This window comes from Sparus aurata, chromosome 4, assembly GCF_900880675.1.
Source record: "Sparus aurata chromosome 4, fSpaAur1.1, whole genome shotgun sequence".
NCBI lineage: Eukaryota > Metazoa > Chordata > Actinopteri > Spariformes > Sparidae > Sparus > Sparus aurata.
In genome coordinates, this window is record NC_044190.1 from 34141961 (window position 1) to 34163438 (window position 21478).

At 42.3% G+C, this 21478-nt stretch overlaps 1 protein-coding gene across 2 annotated transcripts; it reads right to left on the reverse strand.

The window, feature by feature from the left end:
• Positions 1-166: 166 nt before the first annotated feature.
• On the reverse strand, positions 167-18254 carry pkma (pyruvate kinase M1/2a). 2 transcript variants are annotated; one of them, XM_030415554.1, is made up of 11 exons: positions 18070-18254; positions 10336-10520; positions 9976-10067; positions 7242-7373; positions 6943-7129; positions 6548-6818; positions 6175-6325; positions 5804-5956; positions 3147-3313; positions 1645-1826; positions 167-1480 (listed from the first exon to the last, which is right to left on the reverse strand). In XM_030415554.1, the coding sequence occupies exons 2-11, from the start codon at positions 10490-10492 to the stop codon at positions 1374-1376; spliced, it is 1599 nt and encodes a 532-aa protein (XP_030271414.1). In that variant the 5' UTR covers positions 10493-10520; positions 18070-18254; the 3' UTR covers positions 167-1373. The 2 variants fall into 2 exon arrangements, with proteins under 2 accessions (XP_030271414.1, XP_030271413.1); XM_030415553.1 differs by lacking the exon at positions 3147-3313 and adding an exon at positions 3716-3882 and having other exon boundaries at positions 18070-18236.
• Between the last annotated feature and the right edge of the window lie 3224 nt (positions 18255-21478).

The window sequence follows — 21478 nt, forward strand, 5'->3', positions numbered from 1 at the left end:
GACTAGTGATGTGGCGTTTCTGGAGCAGAGTTTTCTGTGGGAGAGAGGAGGTTCTCTTGGTGCAGACTTTAACCTCTCTTAACTTTCAACATTTCCCATGTAACAGAATTAAAGTATAACAAACATTATTCATTTAGAAACAAATCATTTACAAGACAGCGTGAAATAAGTGCTCATCTCTTTTATTGATGGAAATCCAGCCTTTAAGGACAGCTCAGTACACCAGCTAAAATTAGAATAGTCCTTTACATTTAGTTCTTACACTCTAGCGGTACAATCCAAAGCATGTTAGACATATGAAGACGGCTACAGTGATTCACTAACATGAGAGAAAGCGACGAGCAGTGGAGCTCTGCCCATCAGGGACAGAGCTTCACCCCCTCATCAGATCCCTGTGGAAAAAAAAAACCTCAAAGTGCTCATTCATATCAGTTAACTTTAGTGAACCACACATGATTCATAAGTGCCAACTTAGATATGATCCAAATGCAAAGAAATGTAAAGGCTTTTATGTCACATCTAACAACACGAATACAGTAACTAGCTCAAACACCTCCGGAGCGGACATCCAAAACTAACATTTCTCTATAGTCAGACAAAATATAAGTAGAATCGGATGTCCAGAAACACAACTTTACCATTCACAAAAGTCAAGTATAATATCGAATGAAACATTGTGGAGTAGATTAGGAGTGCAACACTTACAGATACAAGTAAATACAATGAAAGCTGGCACTAAGAGAGGACACTTCATACAAACAGCACTACAGAAGAACCCGTTTGGGTGGAGTGGTGGAAGCGAGGCTGCGCTGTGGGAGGAGCCCTTTGACTTTTTTAGGACGCCACAAGTTTGTTCGTTTTATCGGCAGAGGAGTGTGATTAGTAAACCGTGCCAGTACTCAAGGTGCTCTGTGTCGAGCTCAGCCTGCCCCGCCACCAGCCCCGCCTAAACGAGAGGCAGTATGCGCATGCACACGGACCAGGATGCATTCACTCTCGGACTGCTTCGCTTTTAATAAACGCACAACTTTTTTGGGAGTGAATAAATACAGCAGTTTCTGGTCGGGGTGTATTAAATCTGAGGCCCTGCAGACTGGTTTGATTGAGAGAATCGATGTGAAAGGAATGGAGAAGTAAAGTGGAATTGCATGGATCAAGCCCTCCACTACCACCCAAAACAGCTCTTTTTTCCCATGAGGGCTATACTTTATATTTTTAGTTTCTTTCCGCCTTATTGCCTAAATTGTTCAGAGGATGACTCTGTCAGCCCAGGTGTCGGATGAGTAAGGGCTATGAGCTGGAGTGCATTGTTGGGTGGAGAGCTATGACAGATATATGAAGGAGGGAGGAAGCGGAGGAGCCCCGTTGGCTGCTCAAGCCACTGGAACCACGCGCATGGTGTTGGTGTAACCGGAGCCTGGACGCCAGCCGGTCAAGATGATGACAACGTCTCCCACTTTGAAGAAGCCTCGAGCCTTGCCTGGAAATTAAACAAATAAAAAGACACAATTTACTTAACAATGCTTATCTGTGGTGTTACGTTGTGTTCAGCAGTGTCTTGGCTCAAAGCTCACTATTTTTTCCATGTTCTTCTGCATTGTTAAACGGCTGCACAATACGATCAGAACTGCCGCAGACACTTACCCACGTCCATGGCAAAGTTGACGCGCATGTCGACATCCTCTGCCCACACATCGTGGGCGGGCTTGGTGTAGAGGACTGGGAAGATGCCGCGGTACAGGTGGGCTTGGCGAGCTGTCTGGGCGTTACGGGTGACGGCCAGGATGGGGGCACGGGGCCTGTACCTTGAGATCAGGTGGGCGGACCTGCACATGCACGCACAGAAACGCACAGCTAAGTAAACAGGATTACCTCACTTTAATCACATGTGGAGCATCTCTCCTTAAACTATTGATGATTTCAGCTTTATGACCTGATAATTAAGTTTATTTAGTATATTTAATTCCATCTGACTTGTTGGTGTCTGTGTACAACTACTCCATGTGCCTTTAATGGCCCCCTGAGGACAAATAAAGTTTTTTTTAATTAAATTGAATTTATGATGATGAGGGTAGGGTACAGCTGAACAGGTTCATTTACTTAACTATTAATAATTCACTCTTGGTGTTAACATCACAAATGCCTCTTTTCTACCACCATGAAGTTAGAAAATAGGAACCAAAAAGTTACAGGTCTTCCTTAACCTGAAGTGGTTTAAGGTTCAATAACCAGAGTTGATTTAGTGGGAAAAACCCTAAACTGCTCAGATACCATGTCAGCATGTAGTATTGTTTAGAAAAAGTGTAAAGAGCATTCAGGTATACACTGAAAAGCAGAATTTGAAATTGTTATTGTCTAAAGCCTTCGATTGAATAACTTTATTAGCACTGTATTACCCATTAACATTGAATCCTACCAAGAACTCATCTGCAAGAAACTAGTATGCATAAAGTGTTGAATGTGGTTATCAACACCGCACCCCACATACACAGATGTTTTTAGACAGTCTGACCTCTAGTTGAGGTTTTGCAGAGCACGACTGAATTGAAAAAAAACATTTATTGCTGTGTCATAACTAACAGAGAAGCTGAGCAGAGACTGTAAACGTCCAATCAATCCTGGGAAACAGGTGATAACACTGGCCCTATCCAAATGTCCACCCCAACACACAAATGCGCATCACTGGTTTAATGTGCATCCCCATTAAACCAGTGAGGCCTCAGGACGTTTCCACTGTGTATTTGACCTTCTGTGGGACAGAACTGCAGTAGGCAGACTTTGCTTACCCACAGCGGTACAATGTTAAAAACAGGGATGCCGAAAGAAGTGTCCCAAAATAATATACATGTACATGAAGCTGTGTGGTAGCACTCTATTTTAATATCACATGATTCACAAATCTAAGTGTGTGAAAGATGGACATCGGGACGGGGCTGATGACAACCCTCACGCTCACTCCTGCTATCTCCACCCACCCTCTGTAACAGCACACATCAGACACACACGCACATATCACAGGAGGAGGGGGCGCGTAAGAGCACATTAGGTGTGAATCAGGAGCTTTGTTGGGACAGGTTGTCATGTAATTGGCAACAGCTTACCTTCAGGGACCATGATCAATTCCCCTCTATGCTTCTCTGTCTTACCTCCCAGTCTTGGTGAGAACAATGAGGGCACTAGCGCAGCATTTGAAGGATGACTCGACGGCGCCGACAGCTACAGCCTCAGAGTGGTCTCTGGTCACTTTGGAGTGTCTCCTCAGCTCCTCGAACAGCTGCCTGTGGAAGACGGCCGCCTCGGCCTCCCGTGCTATCTGAGCCCACAGGGACCATGAGGGAAGGGTCGGGGGGTTACTCTCAATCACACACATGACTGCTGCTGCACGCCGAGTCATTCACACCACTGGGAGTGACCGGCAAATGGATAGGTAGACTCCTGGTTGAATAAGGTTAGCTGTTGGTTTAATGACAAGCTAACTGGTAGTTTGGACACTGAAGCAAAACACAAAAAATGTCAAACTTTTGGGCCAAGGCCCTTTTTTCTAGTTTTTAAATTTGTTCACAGATAAAAAGCAGCAGTCTACTTGCAGTGTTTGCCAGCCTCTCCCAGTTACCTCCACAGTCAGTCCCTGTCTGGCCCTACCCTCCCTCTCAGACTGCTGAAGTACCGACATCATTGTCCTCATTGACCTGCCAGGACCAGGTACCCTGCCTACCTTCCAGAGCCAGTGAGCACAATCATCCCAGAGGCTAAGCTCTTAAAGGATGCCTCAACAGCGCCGATTGCAATAGCCTCAGCGTGGTCTGTGCAGTGCGGCGTGGAGCGGCGCAGGTCCTCAAACACCTGCCGGTGGAACATGGCTGCCTCGGCTTCACGAGCAATCTGACACAAGTGAGGGTAGGATGCATCAAGCAAAGGCATTCCCACACCAGGCACACACAGACGGAAAATGAGGAAAATGGGTGGAAGAAAAGGAGAAGAGGACCGGGTCATGGGACAAGAGAGGGACAACGTTAGAGAGACAAACAGAAGTTTAAGAAACGTTCAGACAGAAGGAAAGGACAGGAGGAACGGTGAATGGAGGTGGTTAGGTGTGCAGTTAGTGCGGGGAAACAGGGAAACATAATCATTAAAACATATCCAAGGGTCAAAATTTAACCACAGCAATTTACATGAGCTATTACACCAAAATAGTACAAATCAACCCATGTTAATCAGGTGTAAGACAACTGAACTGCTGAGATTAACATTTTCAAAAGCATTATTCAACTTCATGATTTAAAAAAAATAAAGAAATCCAAATCAAGTAATCAAGGAATAAAATCAACAGAGCTGAGCTTTCTAATATAAAATGACAGCAATAGATTTGGACTACTGGGAAATTTCCTTTTAGTCAACTGGAGGTTAAAAAAAAGGGGAGCTGAGAGTTAAAATACAGCACACACACACACAAGTATGAAGACACGGTTAACGACAGTCAAGAAAAGAACAGCGCAATCACAAGAAAAGCCTTATACAGATTAAAGTCAATGAGAAAAAGACAAAGACAAAGACAGCCTGAGAGCAAAAGCAGCTTAGAGCAGATTTGGTCCGTATGATTTTATAGGGATTGATAAAAAGGTCTGGTTTTAGGTCAGTAAGTGTGGTTTACTTTGGATTGTGAGGCCTCTCATGCAGCGTCAGTATGAGGGTGACAAGCTCAAAGGCAGGAGCTGCAGCACTGCTGAGTCACTCCTGCATCTGCATAGCAGTGCAGAAACAGTGTAGCCGAGAACAGTGGAGGTTAGCCAAGAAAGGCCTGAGCAACGAAGGACAGGCAAGACGGCACTGACTGCATTATCCATCCATGCAACTGACTGATATCAACTGTGATATTAATGTAGGATTTCATTATTAATGAGTCTAAGGCTTCAAAAAGTTGTTCTACCTGCATCTGTCCCTGACTAGCAATACACAATGAACAAATATAGGATCACAGAAAAACACATTTTAAGCAGTTTTCTGAAACCGTTAGCAGCATTTTCGATGATCATCAATTGATAAATCATTAAAAGCTTATACAATACAGATATATAAACACACTCTATCCTCCATAAATGCACTTTAAATGCAATTTGAAGCCCCACTGTGTAGAAATGTTTCATTTCTGGAGGGTGGCATCACTCAAAGTGGCTGTTTCTGCTTGTTATTTAAGAATACAAATGTATCTATGTAGGTTGGGGTTACACATGTGTGCGCTATAAATCCTTGTTGACTTGAATTTGGGTGGATCAGGTTGGGAAAACCAGGTCAAAATAAGAAGAACAGTGTGGTGAATTTGTTAGGTGAGGAGGAGGAGGAGGCCGCATGCGTTTACCTCGGTCTGAGTGGACTAAGATGTCCCAACATGTCATTAAGGAGAGTTACACTTTCCACTATTGTATGGAAACAATGCACGGGCCATTTAAATCATCTGCACAGCTGGAATACCTCAGGGATGCATGAATAAGGTTGCGGCAACCTTGTGCACTGTCAATTATGTTATCTTAAACTGATAAAATGTATAATGGTGATCAATCAGTTAATGACTGATTATTCGTTAGCATATCTTAACTGCAATAAGTGGATAGATAAAAGACTATAGAAAAGAGGCGTTTCCAGCCGGCAGAACGGTCTTAGTGAAACTTTCTTTAGCAGCTGACAGGCAAGGGGGGAAAAAAGAAGATTCATCGGGAAACTGAATGAGCCACAGATGTGTTGAGGAGAACACAGAAACTCTTTTTCTAACGTGTGCTGCCGTTGTATTTTAGGTACGTTAACTCACCATGTGCTGTGTGCGTACTGCCTCCAGGGGATAGTCTCCCTTGGCGGTCTCTCCGCTCAGCATGATGCAGTCGGCTCCGTCCAGCACGGCGTTGGCAACGTCGCTGCCCTCAGCACGCGTGGGTCTGGGCTTCTTGATCATGCTCTCCAACATCTGAATGGTGTTTATGTGAAGTGTTAGAGGGTAACGCACACAAATAAACAGATCTCATAATCTTTTGAGCGGTACAAACATAATGAATGCAAACAATGCGTTTTACGGAGGTTTTACTGCCCTCATTTCGTATTTGCATAGCTGAGGATACTGACACATATAAGCTGCCAGGTGCTTTATGTCTTTATGAAGACATAAAGCATGTGCTTTAATCTAACCTGAGTGGCGCATGTGATTGGCTTGCCAGCTCTGTTGCAGCGACCGATCATCATCTTCTGAGCAAGGAAGACCTTTTCTGTGGGGATCTCAATTCCCAGGTCACCACGGGCAACCATGATGCCATCGCTGGCCTCCATGATCTCATCAAATCTGCACAGAAGACAGAAAATGAAAGTTTGATCAAGTAAAACTGGACATCATTCTTGATGGTTACGATTTTTAAGGCCTTGTAAAAAGGACGGGTTCATAAAACAGTGCTTTTCACAGCTGCCACTTCATAACCACAACCACAAATTTACATAAACGACCTTGTTGTTAAGCCAACCAAGGAAGACTGCAGCAGTTCATACACACAAACACAAACACACACACCTGCGCACACCCTCGTGGTTCTCAAGTTTGCTGATGATCTTGATGTCTTTGCCCTTCTCTCCCAGGACTGCTCTGACGGCGTGCACATCGGCTGCTTTGCGGATGAAGGAGGCGAAGACCATGTCGACTCCGTGCTCCACACCGAACTGCAGGTCTTTGACGTCCTTGTCTGAAACAGCAGGCAGATCTACGGCAGCACCGGGGAGGTTCACTCCCTTCTTGCTGCCCAGGGTGCCACCGTTCTCAATCTCGCACATGAGGAAATCAGAACCTGGAGAACAAGAAAATATGATTGGATTGTTCATCCGGTGATCATGAATAACAGCGTTCTATGAATATTCTAAAGGATCATGAGAGGTTTTATATGTCCGACTGCATCTATGCTCTCCACTCACCAATCTCCTTGACCTGCAGCGATATGAGTCCGTCGTCAATGTAGATCTTGCTGCCAATTTCCACCACTTTGGTGATGTTTTTGTAGTCGAGCCAGAGGAGCTCCTCGCTGCAGTTCTCCATGTTTGCATCGTCCAAAGTGATCTTGATCATGTTGCCCTTCTTCAGCTCCACCTCAGCTGTACCGCTCTGTCAAATCATTAACAGACATATGTTTTTGGGTCATCTTCATGGAAAATGTTCTCGATTGTCAATAGCAGCTATTAAAGCCATTATAAGAACAAGCAAAGCAAGAACTCACTCCCTGGATGAGGCCGGTCCTGATCTCTGGGCCCTTGGTGTCCAGGGCAATACCAATAGGTCTGTACTGGATACTGCCAGGCTCGAAGCTCTCGCATGCCTTACGCACATTCTTGATGGTCTCTGCATGGTACTACAGAAAGGAAGAGAAGTTTAACATAAATAAACAAATATACATATGAAGAGAAAACTACGCAAGATACTGAACTGCAGGGATTTCAAACCAATCTGCTGCTGCTGTCAAACACGTTGAAAAGAAAGAAATTTGGCAGCAGGCACTGGTAATATAGTTGCAGTGAGATACAGGTTTAATCAGGCCACGGTAATTAAAAGATAAGGTGCGTCTGACAACTCACACAGTCATAAACATGAGTCATGCTGTCACCGTCACAAAGAGGTCATACAGTTCTTTCTATCACACTTACCGACACTCTAACTTTTATTGAGGAATCAGCCCTTACATTTAAAAGGCTTTTGAATAAAACCTCATTAAACAAGTCCTTTGATTACATATCATACAGTAGCCCTTATGGAGTAGCAATATACAGATATAAAGTGTCATCGTAAGCAAATGTCCTTGAGCACATGTTTCACTTTACCGCTTGCGTGGATTACAATGTCTCCTGCCTCAAACTTATGAAATTGCGAGCTGAGGAAGTGCAGCGTTCCTCAGGAAGAAATTCCTCAATGAAGTCTGCGTTGAACAATAGACACAACAAAACCAAACAATCTAAATCATATTACAATTAGTAATGTAAACAGACTTCCAAAAGACTTGTGGGTCTGACTTTGTTCAAACCATCCACAGCCTAAAATTCCACCCGAAACAATGAAGGTAGGTGCACATTTGCCCAGGAAATGACGAACTCGGCTACACAATGCTTTAGGAAGTGATGAGAAGTTCGGCTGTGTCATGAGACTGATGCAGCAGTCTTTTCCCATTAGTGTGGGTGAGTGAACACGTAGCCCGATGGTTGTGACTTTGAAAAAAGAAACGTCTGTCTGCCGCACATGGCTGACGTGGACCACATGGGCGAGCAGAGCTTTCAGTAATAACTTAAGTGGCAGGTAATCACATTGGTTGCCTTTTCACACAGAGCTGCACCACACTGACTGAAAGAGAACCTGGATGGTGTCAGCATCTGTAAAAGACGAAAAAACGCTTACATAGTCCAGCACTGAGGCTATGGTGTTGGAAAAGTTAGCTTCAGAAAGTTGAAGTTACATGTGAGGCCAGAATCAATCATAAGGATGATGTGCTGCAGCCTTTGAGTGATAGACAGAGACAAGGTAGACACTCCTAGGTAGGGAAGTGAATGCAGAGCAGGTGACCGTGTATAGGTCAGAGTGAATGAATTTATAATCCATGTAGTCAAGTTTAGTGTTTAGTGAAACTCCATTTAATGTCCATCAACATTATCAAAAGTGGCCTTAAGAAATGTGACTTTCTGGATTTGCATCATAATCTACTTTCTACTTCCCACTTTAGTTAAAAGTTGACTGACCTTGGTGTTGCTTTGGTTACACAGACACACACACACTAAGAGTCTAGGCATACTGCCTGCTGAGGAGATAAAGGCAGGGCAGGAAGCTGCACATGACGTATTTATAGCAGCCCAAGCCAACAAAGCCCTGGTTACTTTTGCAGTTCTCCGAATCTAGAATCCAACCTTGCACTGTGCTGAAATAATCCAAACCACACAAACTGACAGGGGAGGACTTCAAGATGTCAGATGTTATCATTTATGTATTCCCAGCCAATTTAATCTTTGTGATTTTTATGTATCCATACATACAAGTCTTTTGAAAATGCCACAAACAGTGCACCTTCAAAGAGTGTGACACCATGAAATGCTTCTCAAATGTGTTTGAAGAGTACCACTTCTTGTGTGTCTCTTTATTTGGATTGAATAGAAGGTTGACAATTATGACCACCCAAGAGACAGGATTCTCTTATTTCACCCAGCAGGAGAGTCGGGTTGCCAGGGAGATTCAGGTCACCCAGACTGACTAAGCTGGTGGCAGTCAGTCAGTGTCCGTCTCCCATGGCTTCCACCTCTTGGGTTTGTTTGGTTTGGTAAAAGTGAAACAAATCCTTTAAGTTTATAACTTAACTGGCTTTTAAATGAGAACTTGCACTGACAGATGGGAATCATAATCCAACTCCCTTTTTAAAATCCAGTTTGTTTTAGGATACAATAGGTACATTTTGTTGAAGGCTGCTTTTGAATATTACTTTAAAATAGTGCCACTGACTATTGTTCACTGGCTTATATCCAATTGCACTTTCAGATGAGATCTGCAGCTGATCTAAGCTACTTTAATCATGTGTCTTATCAAAAAACTGAAAGGTATAAATACTTGCCATTGTGTGACAAACTATATTTTCTCATTCATGCTGGCTTGCCAAGTCTTGCTTAAAGTTAAAGCTGATTGGCATAATAAATTACGTGCTTGTTCCCTGCAAGCACTGTTGACCATTTACTTTCACCATAACTGTTTTATGCAGAGTTACCAAAGCTGCTTGAAAAGTTAAAAAAAAGAAAAAAGGCTAGACAAGATAAGCAAAGACTGCCACGAAGATCAACATACCAAACAAAGCCATTCTGTGATAGAGCACAGAACCTTGTTTGATGAAAATTATCAGCAGTTTGCAACGTGACTTAACAATGTGATTGGTTAGCTGTACCGGCCCAAGACATTTACACAGTAGTCAAAACTGTGGATAGACCCACCTCATGTGAGCCATGGGAGAAGTTCATGCGAGCGATGTTCATTCCGGATTTGATCATCTCTTTCAGCATCTCCACAGACCGGGAGGCTGGCCCTGCAGGCAGTCATTGAAAGTAAAGGATTAAGACAAAGCATAACTTTTGAAATATTGCCTGATCATTAAGAGAAATAGATCAATTATTGAATGCTTATTTTTTTTATTTTTTCTCTTTATCCACTGACATGCATATCCAGATTACATGTAGAAGACACACTAGTTTTTGCTGAGGAGAAAAGCTGTAATGGGTCAGCTCTGTCAGGTATCTATCAAAAGCAACCATATCCCTCAGCGACTAAAATGCTAACTGATAGTGAGGACCAACCGATGGTGCAGATGATGCCAGTGTTGCGTGCAGTGGTGGGCTCGGAGTCGATGTCCAGCAGGCACATGTGTTCCAGGAAGGTGTCAGCCATGGCAGCATTAAGCTGCTGTGTCTGAATGAAGGCAGAGCCCATGTCTTGAGTCTTTGTTTGAGGCATGGTGTTTGATGGGGCAACTGTAGAAATCCTGCAGGAAAAAAAAAAAGACGGAATCATAGGTATGACAGAGGACACAGTGATTGCAAATGACAGCTCTGATGGTAATTTTGTCCAGGATTCTTTGACTTCCTTGATCTTTTCAAAAGTTTCTATTGCTGGTTATATCGTTTACATCAGGTACGCCTCAAGTCAAAGCTTGATGGTATTTGGCTGGTTGTATTCATCCATACCTAGGTAGGTTAAGAGTTGTAGAGTTGGGGATTTATTTCCCACTGAGGTCAGACTGGCAATCTATTAAAAGGCCCTATATCCACTGAGTGTTCTTAACAACATACTGTAACCAATCCTGCTGTGCAGCTGACCTTGTGGTAGTGAAGCCAAAGGAAAGGAGAATGGCCGAGAGAGTTAATCAATTAATTATGTTGACTGCTGTAGTTCAAGTGGACAAACAGACAAAGAACTGCTATTCATTCGCAGCACAACCATCTCCGTCTAACCTCAGCGAACCATGACTAAGGACAATAAAGACTAAGATTGAGTTATGAAATATCACCACTGGCATTCTTTTCAAATAATGGGGACTTGTGACATACTTTGCACATCACTGACTTATCTTGAGTTACTATTTGCCTTTTAGATTGCACAATCAGCAGCTTATATGGTGGATAAATGTACACTTATGTTGACTGTGAAGAAACACTCCCGCTCTTACAGGTAGCTTCCAACTGCGTATAGTTTAATAACAGATGCATGAACATCAACCATAAAATGCAAAAAGAACATGCACTGTACAGGGGCTGAACGATAAAACGAAACATTAGCAAAATCACAATATATAGTCAATCGCAAAAAGGAAATCGCAGAATCTGCAATTTTTGTATAAAAAGGTAAATGTGTCACAATCATATTCTTCAAAAATGTAAGAGAACATGCTTGTTTGATACAGACTCCAGAAAAATCTAATCATTGAAAAAACATTTCTCTGAAAATGAAATTCAGTAACTACCCTTCCAGGTAAAATTGTGACTCAAATCCCAATTGCAGTATTTCTCAGAATCCTTGCAACATGATTTGTTCTGCATATCATTCAGCCCTCCATACTCACACTGAGAGTAGAGCAGTATAGCTTACTGAGCTGCTCCACCGTATTGTACATTCTGTTCCCCCCCCACCCACTTCTTCCTGAGTCACCCATGGCAACAACACCATCACTGAGCTCATCTTCGGGGCTGGGATTGCCAGGCTTGCATCACGACACTTTCATTACTCCTTTTTTTGGGCCAAAAACGGTGAAAACGCACTGTACTGTACACTGCACATGGAGGCACAGAAGAGGTGATGTTACATCAAATCCTGAGTGGTTATGAATTGCGCAATACTGTCAAGTGCAAACAGAGTGCAGGGATGTGTGGCTTGCCTGAGACACTTCTTTTTTCTCCACCAGTCTTTACTTGGGGAAGGCTGTCCTGGTATATTTGGTGACCCATCTTAGCATACATGGTCTTCTTTAATTTTATAGGCCACATGTGAGAAACACTGAGAACTATGTGAAACTGTATACACTGACATCTGGAATGTTTCTGCAAACAGTCAATAAGGTGGGTTTATGTGAGCAGGGTGTGCCCTTTCTAAACTATAACGACGAGGAATGCAGCTTCTACTACGGCTCTGGCTGTGGTTGTTACATAACTACAACACGGCTGACTGAGGCTGAAATGCTTGGCTGAACAGCCAATCTGATGGCACAGTAACTAGTATAAACATGTCAGATTCAAGCTGTGGGCCTGAGCAATAATTAGATGGATGGAAACTGGCCAAACTTGACTATGACATTATTCAAACCGGGCTTCATAACAAGCAGGTATTCAGCTTTATCAAATATCACTTCATTCATTTAGAGATTCTTGCTGCTAAATACTTGGAAGCTTGCAAATCTAAAAAAATCTGGCAATCTAAAATGATTAAGTGCCTGCAATACAATGACTTCTTTACCTGTACCCACTTGGGGTTGGATGTGCAAACCATTTTTACTTTTCATCATCATTTCCCATCAACACAATGCAATAATGTTTAATATAATCATTTTTAAGTTCAGGCTTTATATATGCATTTTACTCAATTGCCTTAAAATTATAATGAATGTCTACCAGGCCACTCAGAACACACGCCACTGTCCAGACCACCCAGTGGAGAGATCAGGTTCCCACGGTTTAAATTACAAATTAAAGTGCAGTTCAACATGGGACACTCTCACTGCCGGCTTCTTTTGTGGAACAACAGGTACAAACTTGTGCATCTCTAAAAAGGAACAACCCCTCATCTGTTTCTGGTCCACTCAACGCATGCTGGACTTAAACGGCCAATTAGAATATCTGCCAGCCCTTGATGTGACAATCTTGCGTTCTTGAGTTTAAATATCAATGTCATCATTATCAGTTATCAAGGACAGATAAATGGAATGCTTTATCTTTCCTTTGGTATTCTTTTTTGGTTGAAGCGATAACTCCAGTGACCTCTGCAGAGGCTGTGTCATTGCTGTAAGTCAGATTCACTTGAACTGTTGTTCTTTTTAACAATTCAAGGTGACTCTTACATGTAGTAAGAGGTAGCACTTCCTCGTTGATGTGACAGGCTGTATCGCATTTTATTGTCATTTCCGCCACCACTAAATACCAATACTAGATTCCTGTCTTTCATATGCTGCTGGCCGAGGAACGGCAATTCGATGAGTGTGCTTTTCCCTGCACAGTTTTTGCTGCATGCTGTCGCTGAGCTTTACACGTGTTTTATGTTCAAAAGCGTGTGGTCGAGTCAGCAAATGTTGGAGAACACCATGAGCATGGTGTTCCTTTCTTTTTATATCTTGGCCGCGTAAACGGCATGATGCATTTCTTCTGGAAAGAGTAGGTCATGTGACTAATGGCTGCAGCGTGGTGCCCTGCACGTACATCTCGACTCAGCTAGCATGTAGGCCTGCAGGATATCTGGGGAAACTGCAATGTGTGATAACTTTGTTAAATACTGCAATGGAGATGCAATATACGATAAATACACAAAGCGTTTGGTACCTATATTAGCTCTAGTCTCCATGCTAAGCCACAAAAATAAAGAACAACTTGAAGGTACCAAGGATGGTTTCACATTACTATTACAAAATAGGTACTTCCATTTATAACAGGCTGCAAAGTCTAATGTAGTATTTACTGTATAAGGTGGAGGTAGAAATTAAACACAGGGATGGCAAATTATAGATGGATGGCTTCTAAGAGTCTCTCAGAGGAAAATATGTTGACACCAGCCGTCTGACCTCCTCTTACTCATCACATCATAAATACAAAAGGCATCATAGTGGGGGATTCCAGGCAAAGCCAATATACCAACACACTCCTTCAACAGGGGCTGCTGATGATGTAACACTTGAGTCAATGGGGCAGACCAGTGCCAGACCAGTGCTGTACGTGAGCACAGTCACATCCCACTACTGCAACACACACACAGCCTTGAGGAGGCAGGCATCTGAGTGGGCTGAACCACTGGAAAGACTGCAGAGGGGGGGAAAGTCTGAGTCTAGGTCTGAAGTGTCGTGTGTGTCATTTCAAAATCGTTTCCCCGTTTTATTTATTCATTATTTGCTTCCAAATTAAACTTCTAAAGTCTATGCTTCATTGGCATTTATTTACAAAATGTAATGATAGGATGAATATGGTGATATAACAAATCAGATGTATTACATTTTATCCAATAAAAATATCAGACGCTTGCTAGAGCTTCTCAATGAGAGCATCTGTTTTTTTCCCTGGCCTGTTGCATATTTTGTATCATTAATAATTTTTGGGCTACAGTAACCAAGACAATGAACTATCCAGACATGCTTATGTGAACCATTTGGTGAAGCATCTTTGTTAATAGGTCTGTGTCTGGAGCATGCTTCAAAGACAATGCAACACTGACAGCTGCAATTGCAAAACTGAAAGGGGATGCACATTTGTCCAAAAGAGATTCTTCTCTTGACATTATGTTTCAGACAGCTCCACTTACAAGCTGTTTTGCTACTTGGCCCCATGCACTGACTACAAATCAGATGCATGTCAAGAAATGTGTAAATTTACTCCCAATACAACAGAGCATAGCTGACTTTGAATGCCACTGCTATAGAACAGTGACATGTAGAAAGGTATGTATATACTAGAATTCTTATGCCTCATGTCTGATTTTATCTTCAACAACATTTTTTGCCCCTTTTCCCTTTAAATCAAGGCCTACCAATGGATTACAAGTGTCGTGTATTGTTTTATATCTTCCCTCAGCGAATCTGATATGTGCATAGATGTCTTTGCTTTACTTTCATGGCTCACATTTCATTAGCGAACAAGTCACAGCCTGTCATCCTCGGGCTACTCAACCTCAAATACTGCCTGTATCCTCAGGTGAAATGTTATTTTTGGAGCCATTGGGGGGAATATGGCTGGCAAAAGAATCATGTTCTCTTGCTATAAAATGAAAGACTTCACCGTGTGCAGTATATATTCTTGGTCTGTTGGATCTAGCTTGCCAGCTCCTGCTTGTTGTGGAAAGACAGGTCTGACATGCCTGACCCCGGGACAGCCAGTGAGCAGCCACCACAGGCTAACAGCAGCCATAGTAACCCTGACACAGATGCAGGGCTAACTTTAGAGCTGGCTGCTTATAATCCCCTTCAATCCCTTCTCACATCTTCTATGTTTGTATCATACTCTCTCATTGTAAACATACACTTAGTAACCATCTTGTACGGTCTTTCCAAACAGACTCTTCATCACTTATCTTCCCTGCACAATCATTAGCAGCCATAGTGTCATTGCTATCGGGTTGACATGACACTTAGTACTATCTATGTCTGTGACGTAACATTGGGCTAATCCTAGGTGGCTCACAGAGACAGTTTCTATCAGTCACATCGACTCAACCGAGGCACCATTTGCAGGTTGCACTACATACCCCCAGTAGATCTTCCTGTTCCTCCTGGGGACAAACAGGCAGGTCGCTACCAAAGACCTCTGCAACAACCCCAGTGTGCTGGAGCCTCCACTGCCAGTCAGCGATCTTCTCCTTGCAACAGCAGTCCCAGCAAAACTGACCGCTGCAGCGTGCGTGCAAACGTACCACACTTTCAGGAGCTCAAGAGTAAATCCTTTCAATGAGGATAAAGGACATGGCGAGTGCCTGCTGTGACCAAGCATCCGCCATGCCCCGATACAGTAAACATACATGAGCCTTCTCCCACGAAACGCCAGTTCCATATGACACCAATGTTACTACTAGCATAGGTCATACTGAGCCCCAGGTCTAAAAACGGAGCAAAGGCTAATAATAAAACACCATGTCTGTTTGTAGTAATCCAATACTAGCAGCGTACGATGGTACTTTCACTATGTAGGCCTTTAAACTCCAAAAACAAACCTGAGTTGGGGTACTGCATGGGTTTAGGTTGATGACTGTGAATGCTGTGCATATTCAATGCATGTCAGTTACACACATTTTAAACACAAGCACCTTGCATCAAGTTGAGTAACTCAATGTATTCTGTGTAGTTAGTCAGTTGGAGTGCGAAGCCAAAGGAATACCCATAATTGGTAGAGTTCCAGCTCATAGCGCAACGTAGCATTAGTCAGCAAATATGCAGATTGAGTGGTGGGGAGCTGCTGCCTGAGAGCATTGCCAGCTGCAAAATAACTAGTTTGCTGTACTGACCACCAGCTCAGCTACTTCGCCACAACAGCAGGTCAAGGACACGCACCTCCGGCACAGACAAATCGCTGTTTTGACACCCATTATCATCAGCAGTAGCTGATGGGCTCTACTTAGATCATCATCATCTTACCTGCCTGGCCAACGTGCATCTTAAAGTAGAAAAACATCAACAGCCACAGCTAAAATGATCACTTAATTGTACGTACATGTTGCTGTTTGTTTCATGAGCTGTTCATATCTGAGGATGAGTAAGTTCCAGCATCTGGACTCTAAGAAAAACTTGGATCAACTTGTGAGAGCTATCAAATAAGTTAACAGTGATTGTGTAAGGGTTCATCTATGACTTAAGACTTTTAACCACCTGAGCAAAGTGTTAATAGAAGGTTTTTTCTGAAGGCTTCCACTCCTGGTCATCAACCTACATTTAAATAATAGGAAGACCTTGCGCAGTTCCCTTTTTTGGAGCTCTTCTCTTGACATTGACAGGATGGCCTGACTGGTCCCTTGGGGAAAAAAACCCTCGATTTTGTCGAGAGGGCACTCCGCCAATTATGGACATCGCAATGGCAGAATGTCTCTTCGATAATTTCGTTATACACAAGACAATCAATTCTCACGACATAAAGCATATGCAGGCTATATCACACGGCCTTAGTAATATCCTGTATCATGTCTGTCAAGGTAGATGTATTTGAGAAAGGATATGACATTACACTTTTAAAAATGCACACTCATAACCCTGCTTCTATCAAATCTACTTCTTCCTGCTGTCTTTAAAAACAGGGCACATATGATCACATACCAAGGACACAGTTCTGGTAGACAGAGAGCTAAAAGACATAACAGCTTTTCAGCCAAAACAGGGAGGGTGAGACCTGCCCTTCTTTTCCATGTATTAGGTGTCAACAAGGCCTATTATCTATAGCAACACTGCAGCAAGCTACTGCAGTGAAGCTTATGGATAATGTTCACACGTTGAAACCTTATTTATAGCATGTTGGTTATTTCCGACATCATAACGATCAAACAAAGCTGAGTGAAATATTACGTAAGGCAATATGAATGATTAAAAAAAAAAAAGGATGGACGTGATGAATTTATACAACCAGCAGCCACATGGAGGAATACGACGACAATACACGACTTTCTAAAACGGATATGAGTTTTTAGCTTTGATTCATTCGTGTAACTAGTTCAAACTCATTAGCATTTTATCATAATTTACTCATACAGAGAACAGACGATGCGCTAGAGGTCACGTTCTCATCCTGCGTCACATTTTCCTGATCTGAAGACATCACGGACACGAGCCAATGGGAGGCCGCGAAGACGCAGCGGCCACACCTACTACAGGAGGCAACAGGAAGCGATTCCTCAACGTTCAACACTTCACGCATCACATTTAATTCCATCATTTTAGACGTAAAAACTGTGATTTCTAATAAAAGGATGTCAGCAGCTTGTAAAAGGACGACGTGCTCAAAGCAGGCACACATCCCCTCCCGAGTCTATCAATGTATTAACTGCATTTTTAAACCACAACGTTGATGAGCAAGTACCAAACACCCACAGACGGGCTAAAAATGGCTTATTAAATCTAATCACATACGTCCAGCTGCATTGGAATGTTTAAACATGCTCACGCTAATAAAAAAGATAGTTAGTAAAAGAGTGGATACACCAGTGACTCATACTACCGGACTTACCAGCTCGCACGATGTAACGATAACTAACTTACAGATACAAATAGAAGACAAAATGTTTTAAAAGGAAGTAATGTAACCGCGCAAGTTATCAGTATCTATTCATAGGATCGATAACCTGCCGTCCCCGTTGAGGATACCCACCTTACGTCTCTGGGCAACTGCTTGGACCGATGTATCTGCCGTCACAGTGAGACCAGCTCAAGGTGATCTCTCTACTCCTTTACTCTGGGAACTACTTCGCAGGGATGCTGAGACATATCCATCCGACTCAGTACAGATCGATTATCAATAAATACGAGGTCGTCGCTCGTTCACATCAACTACATTCATCGCAGAGTATTCAAATGTGTGATTTTGTTAATATGATCAAACGTGGATCGGAAAATAGTTAAATAAATTAAATCGACGCGGAAGGATACGCGGGTACGCGGTGGAAGTGCTCGGTAAAGTTGGGAGCCAATCAGAGCGCTTGAATACATCAGTAGCTCGTGGAGTCTGACATGTGACTGGGGATGGCGGAGAGGAGCTTCCTGAAAGACGCAGTGTCACAGGTTTCCGTGACAATTCAACGCTTTGCCCAGTTTAATGGCCTTAACTGAGATAAGTAGAACATCATTTCAGTGTCTTGCTCCATTAGCCTACTGCCGACATAATTCGTGGGATAAACGGTAACTGTCTCAAAGGCTTAAAGAAATAATGTGCACCCTCCTCTGCTGTTTAAATGTTAAAAAGTTGGTAATGCAGTAATGACACCCCAGTGCCCAAAATGCATCAATGGAGCAGAGGTTGATTATAACACGCTTAAGTTCTCTAATGTCACTGCATAACCCAAACTGTAATAATCCCACATTTGGTAATAGCTATCATATCATAAAATTGAACTATTATATATAATTAGAAATGACATATTTGTAGTTAATTAACTTTATTTAATAATTATTTCCCTGTTAACAAGGCAATGAGACATTAAGTATGAAAGTATTAAATCATACTTGATGAATGGTTAATAAATAAATACTGTGTAGTCCATTTATGAACATTATTTGATGGCTATTAGAGAGTTAAAAATGATTGAACGATTGCTCAGAAAATTTTTTATGAACCATTTCATTGATTCCAAACAGTGAAATTACTGAACTAAAGCTACTAAACAAATGCATCATTTATTAATGACAGTTATTATAAAGTGTTATTCATTTGAATCAGTTCTTTTTAGCACAATATAAGTTTAAATAAGTTTAATGAATATTGAATCTGTGTTATAGCACAGATTGGGATAAACAAATCTGTCATCGCATTTGATGATAAGACAAAAATGTGACTGTAAATGTATCTCCAGTCTTGTATTGTCTTCTTCCTGGTTACTATCATGGTATTCTATGGTTTCTACCTCTGTTATCTGCACCTTTGACTTGCACACAGCAAGTCCATCATAGTCCATCATTCATACAACATTTCTTTATACATTTGGGAGACCTTAGAGAATATAGACACATTGTTATGTGTGTCAAGATTATGGATACCCTCCCACTAGACTGGGATGTATGAGTTATGAATCAAGGGCCCCTCGTGGTGTTCGAGTACAGTGTTTGAGGCAATACCTCCATCTAGTGATGAAAAATAAGATTACAGGTTTAAGAGTTTTTTTTTTTCTTCTCCAATTATATAATTTAAGGTACACTGAGGTACTTCATATAGAGTAATGAAAAAACATGTGCTTTTATCATGAGTATCAAGTGCAGTTTCAGTTTCAACATTTACATTTAACAGATTTTTACATTTTCACAACATATTCAAAAATGACCCATTTCAAGTGCTCGGCTAACGTTGCCACAGACCTACTGAAACCATAACATTATACAAGTGGAAATAAAAGCAACAGCGCCAGTATTACACATTAAAACATAATGATTATGATGTAATCTCCACACAGCATGAGCACCAGAGTCTATGTTGGAGGTGCACTGTGTTACTGGACTTCCTCAACATGATTAGTGTAATGTCATCACAGAACCAGTCAGCTGTGGTATAATAACCACGGACAGTAACTGCAGACATAATGTTTGTTTGTCCACTGCAGACAGCTAATGTCACAAATGTTCCCAGGGAGGATTCATTCTGCTGTTATGATAATCAGCTCGGCCAAGGAGATGGCAGACAAACTAAATCCGTTCCCCAGACTCAACTGCTTCAACCACAGCGACATTCAAATCCAAACATTCAAACTCTGCAGCCGAGATTACGCAAATCAATGTTGCAAAGATACTCCTCAAATGATTATTTACGTAGCAAATGCAAAGACAAAAAGAGAACACCTCGTTTTTTTTCTACACTCCCAGTGACCTACAGTAAAGGTGCACTCTCCAGTGTCCGTGTCTCATCCCACTCTGTCCCGCTTTGCTCTCACCTGTTCACATCTGTGTTGGTGTTAGCACTGCTGCTTCCACTGCCCATGATGCTGTCTCACCGGCTGCTGACAGCCTCTGCCTGGATCCACTCCACCCCAACTCCACTCCACTCCACTGCCTGAGGCCAATGGTCACACCTGTCCAGGTGAGGGACAGACCTGACAGCCAGTCGCCCTGTCCACTGGCCAAGCCCCTGGCTGTCAGTCAGTATTAATGGCTGATCACCCCTGGGACACGAGGTACAGTTAAGACACTGTGGGAATATGCTCAGATAAATCTTAGAGATGAGCTGGACGGACGACCTAATGCTTTTAATTGTGTTATTACTGCACGAGTACAGCAAGGGCTAAAAGGGGAAGGCAATCAATACAATACCATAACTACAACACCACAGTTATGTATTAATTATGTTATCGTAATATAACAAAAAGACAAACAACAGCATTAATGGGGACCATTGGTGATGGGTAATATCCATAAGAAATCCCTCCTTCTGTCACCGCGGAGGGAAATATTTGAAGATTTGTTGCTAAAACACATACTGTAATGGTGCAAAAATAAAAAGACGGCTGAATTATTTAACAGTCTGCATATTCAGCTGCAGAAACAACACGCATGACTGTTGTTGTACAGTTAAGGACAGTTGGACTACAAGTGGAAGATGATGACCAGCCTACTGCCATAGTGAGCGCTTGATTTGTACCTGGAGCACCTTATCATTTGAGGGGAAGTACCAGGCGGTTTAACTGTGCATGACGAAGCAACTATGGCATGATGCCAGAACATTTTCCCATATTCATATTACGCCGTCAGTTCCTCTTTTCATTTCCTGACTGCAGCCACACATGGAGCAGACGGTTTGCCGAGCACCTGTTCATTAATCCGTCCATTCTTTAGGTCAGTTCTTAAATAGATACCTGAGATAATTAGGGTAAAGACTGATTAGCTCGAAAGCCTAATGGCCATTATCTCACACAGGCAGACAATGGCAGCGTGTCGCAGACACAGCAGATGTAATATTCTTTCTGTTGTATTATTTTTCAGAAATGTAAATGAAATATATAATATCATTTGAATGTTAGATCAATTCAGCTTCTGTTTAGCTGCTTTTGTACACCATGCACTGCAGGTTAAGTGTAAAG

Coding starts and splice junctions, on each gene's coding strand:
- pkma (XM_030415554.1), bottom strand. CDS start 10,492: ATGCCTCAAACAAAGACTCAAGACATGGGCTCTGCCTTCATTCAGACA. Junction 6,819..6,942: donor GCTGCAGGTCAAGGAGATTG/GTGAGTGGAGAG, acceptor CTTGTTCTCCAG/GTTCTGATTTCCTCATGTGC. Junction 3,314..5,803: donor CAGTACGCACACAGCACATG/GTGAGTTAACGT, acceptor CTGTGGGCTCAG/ATAGCACGGGAGGCCGAGGC.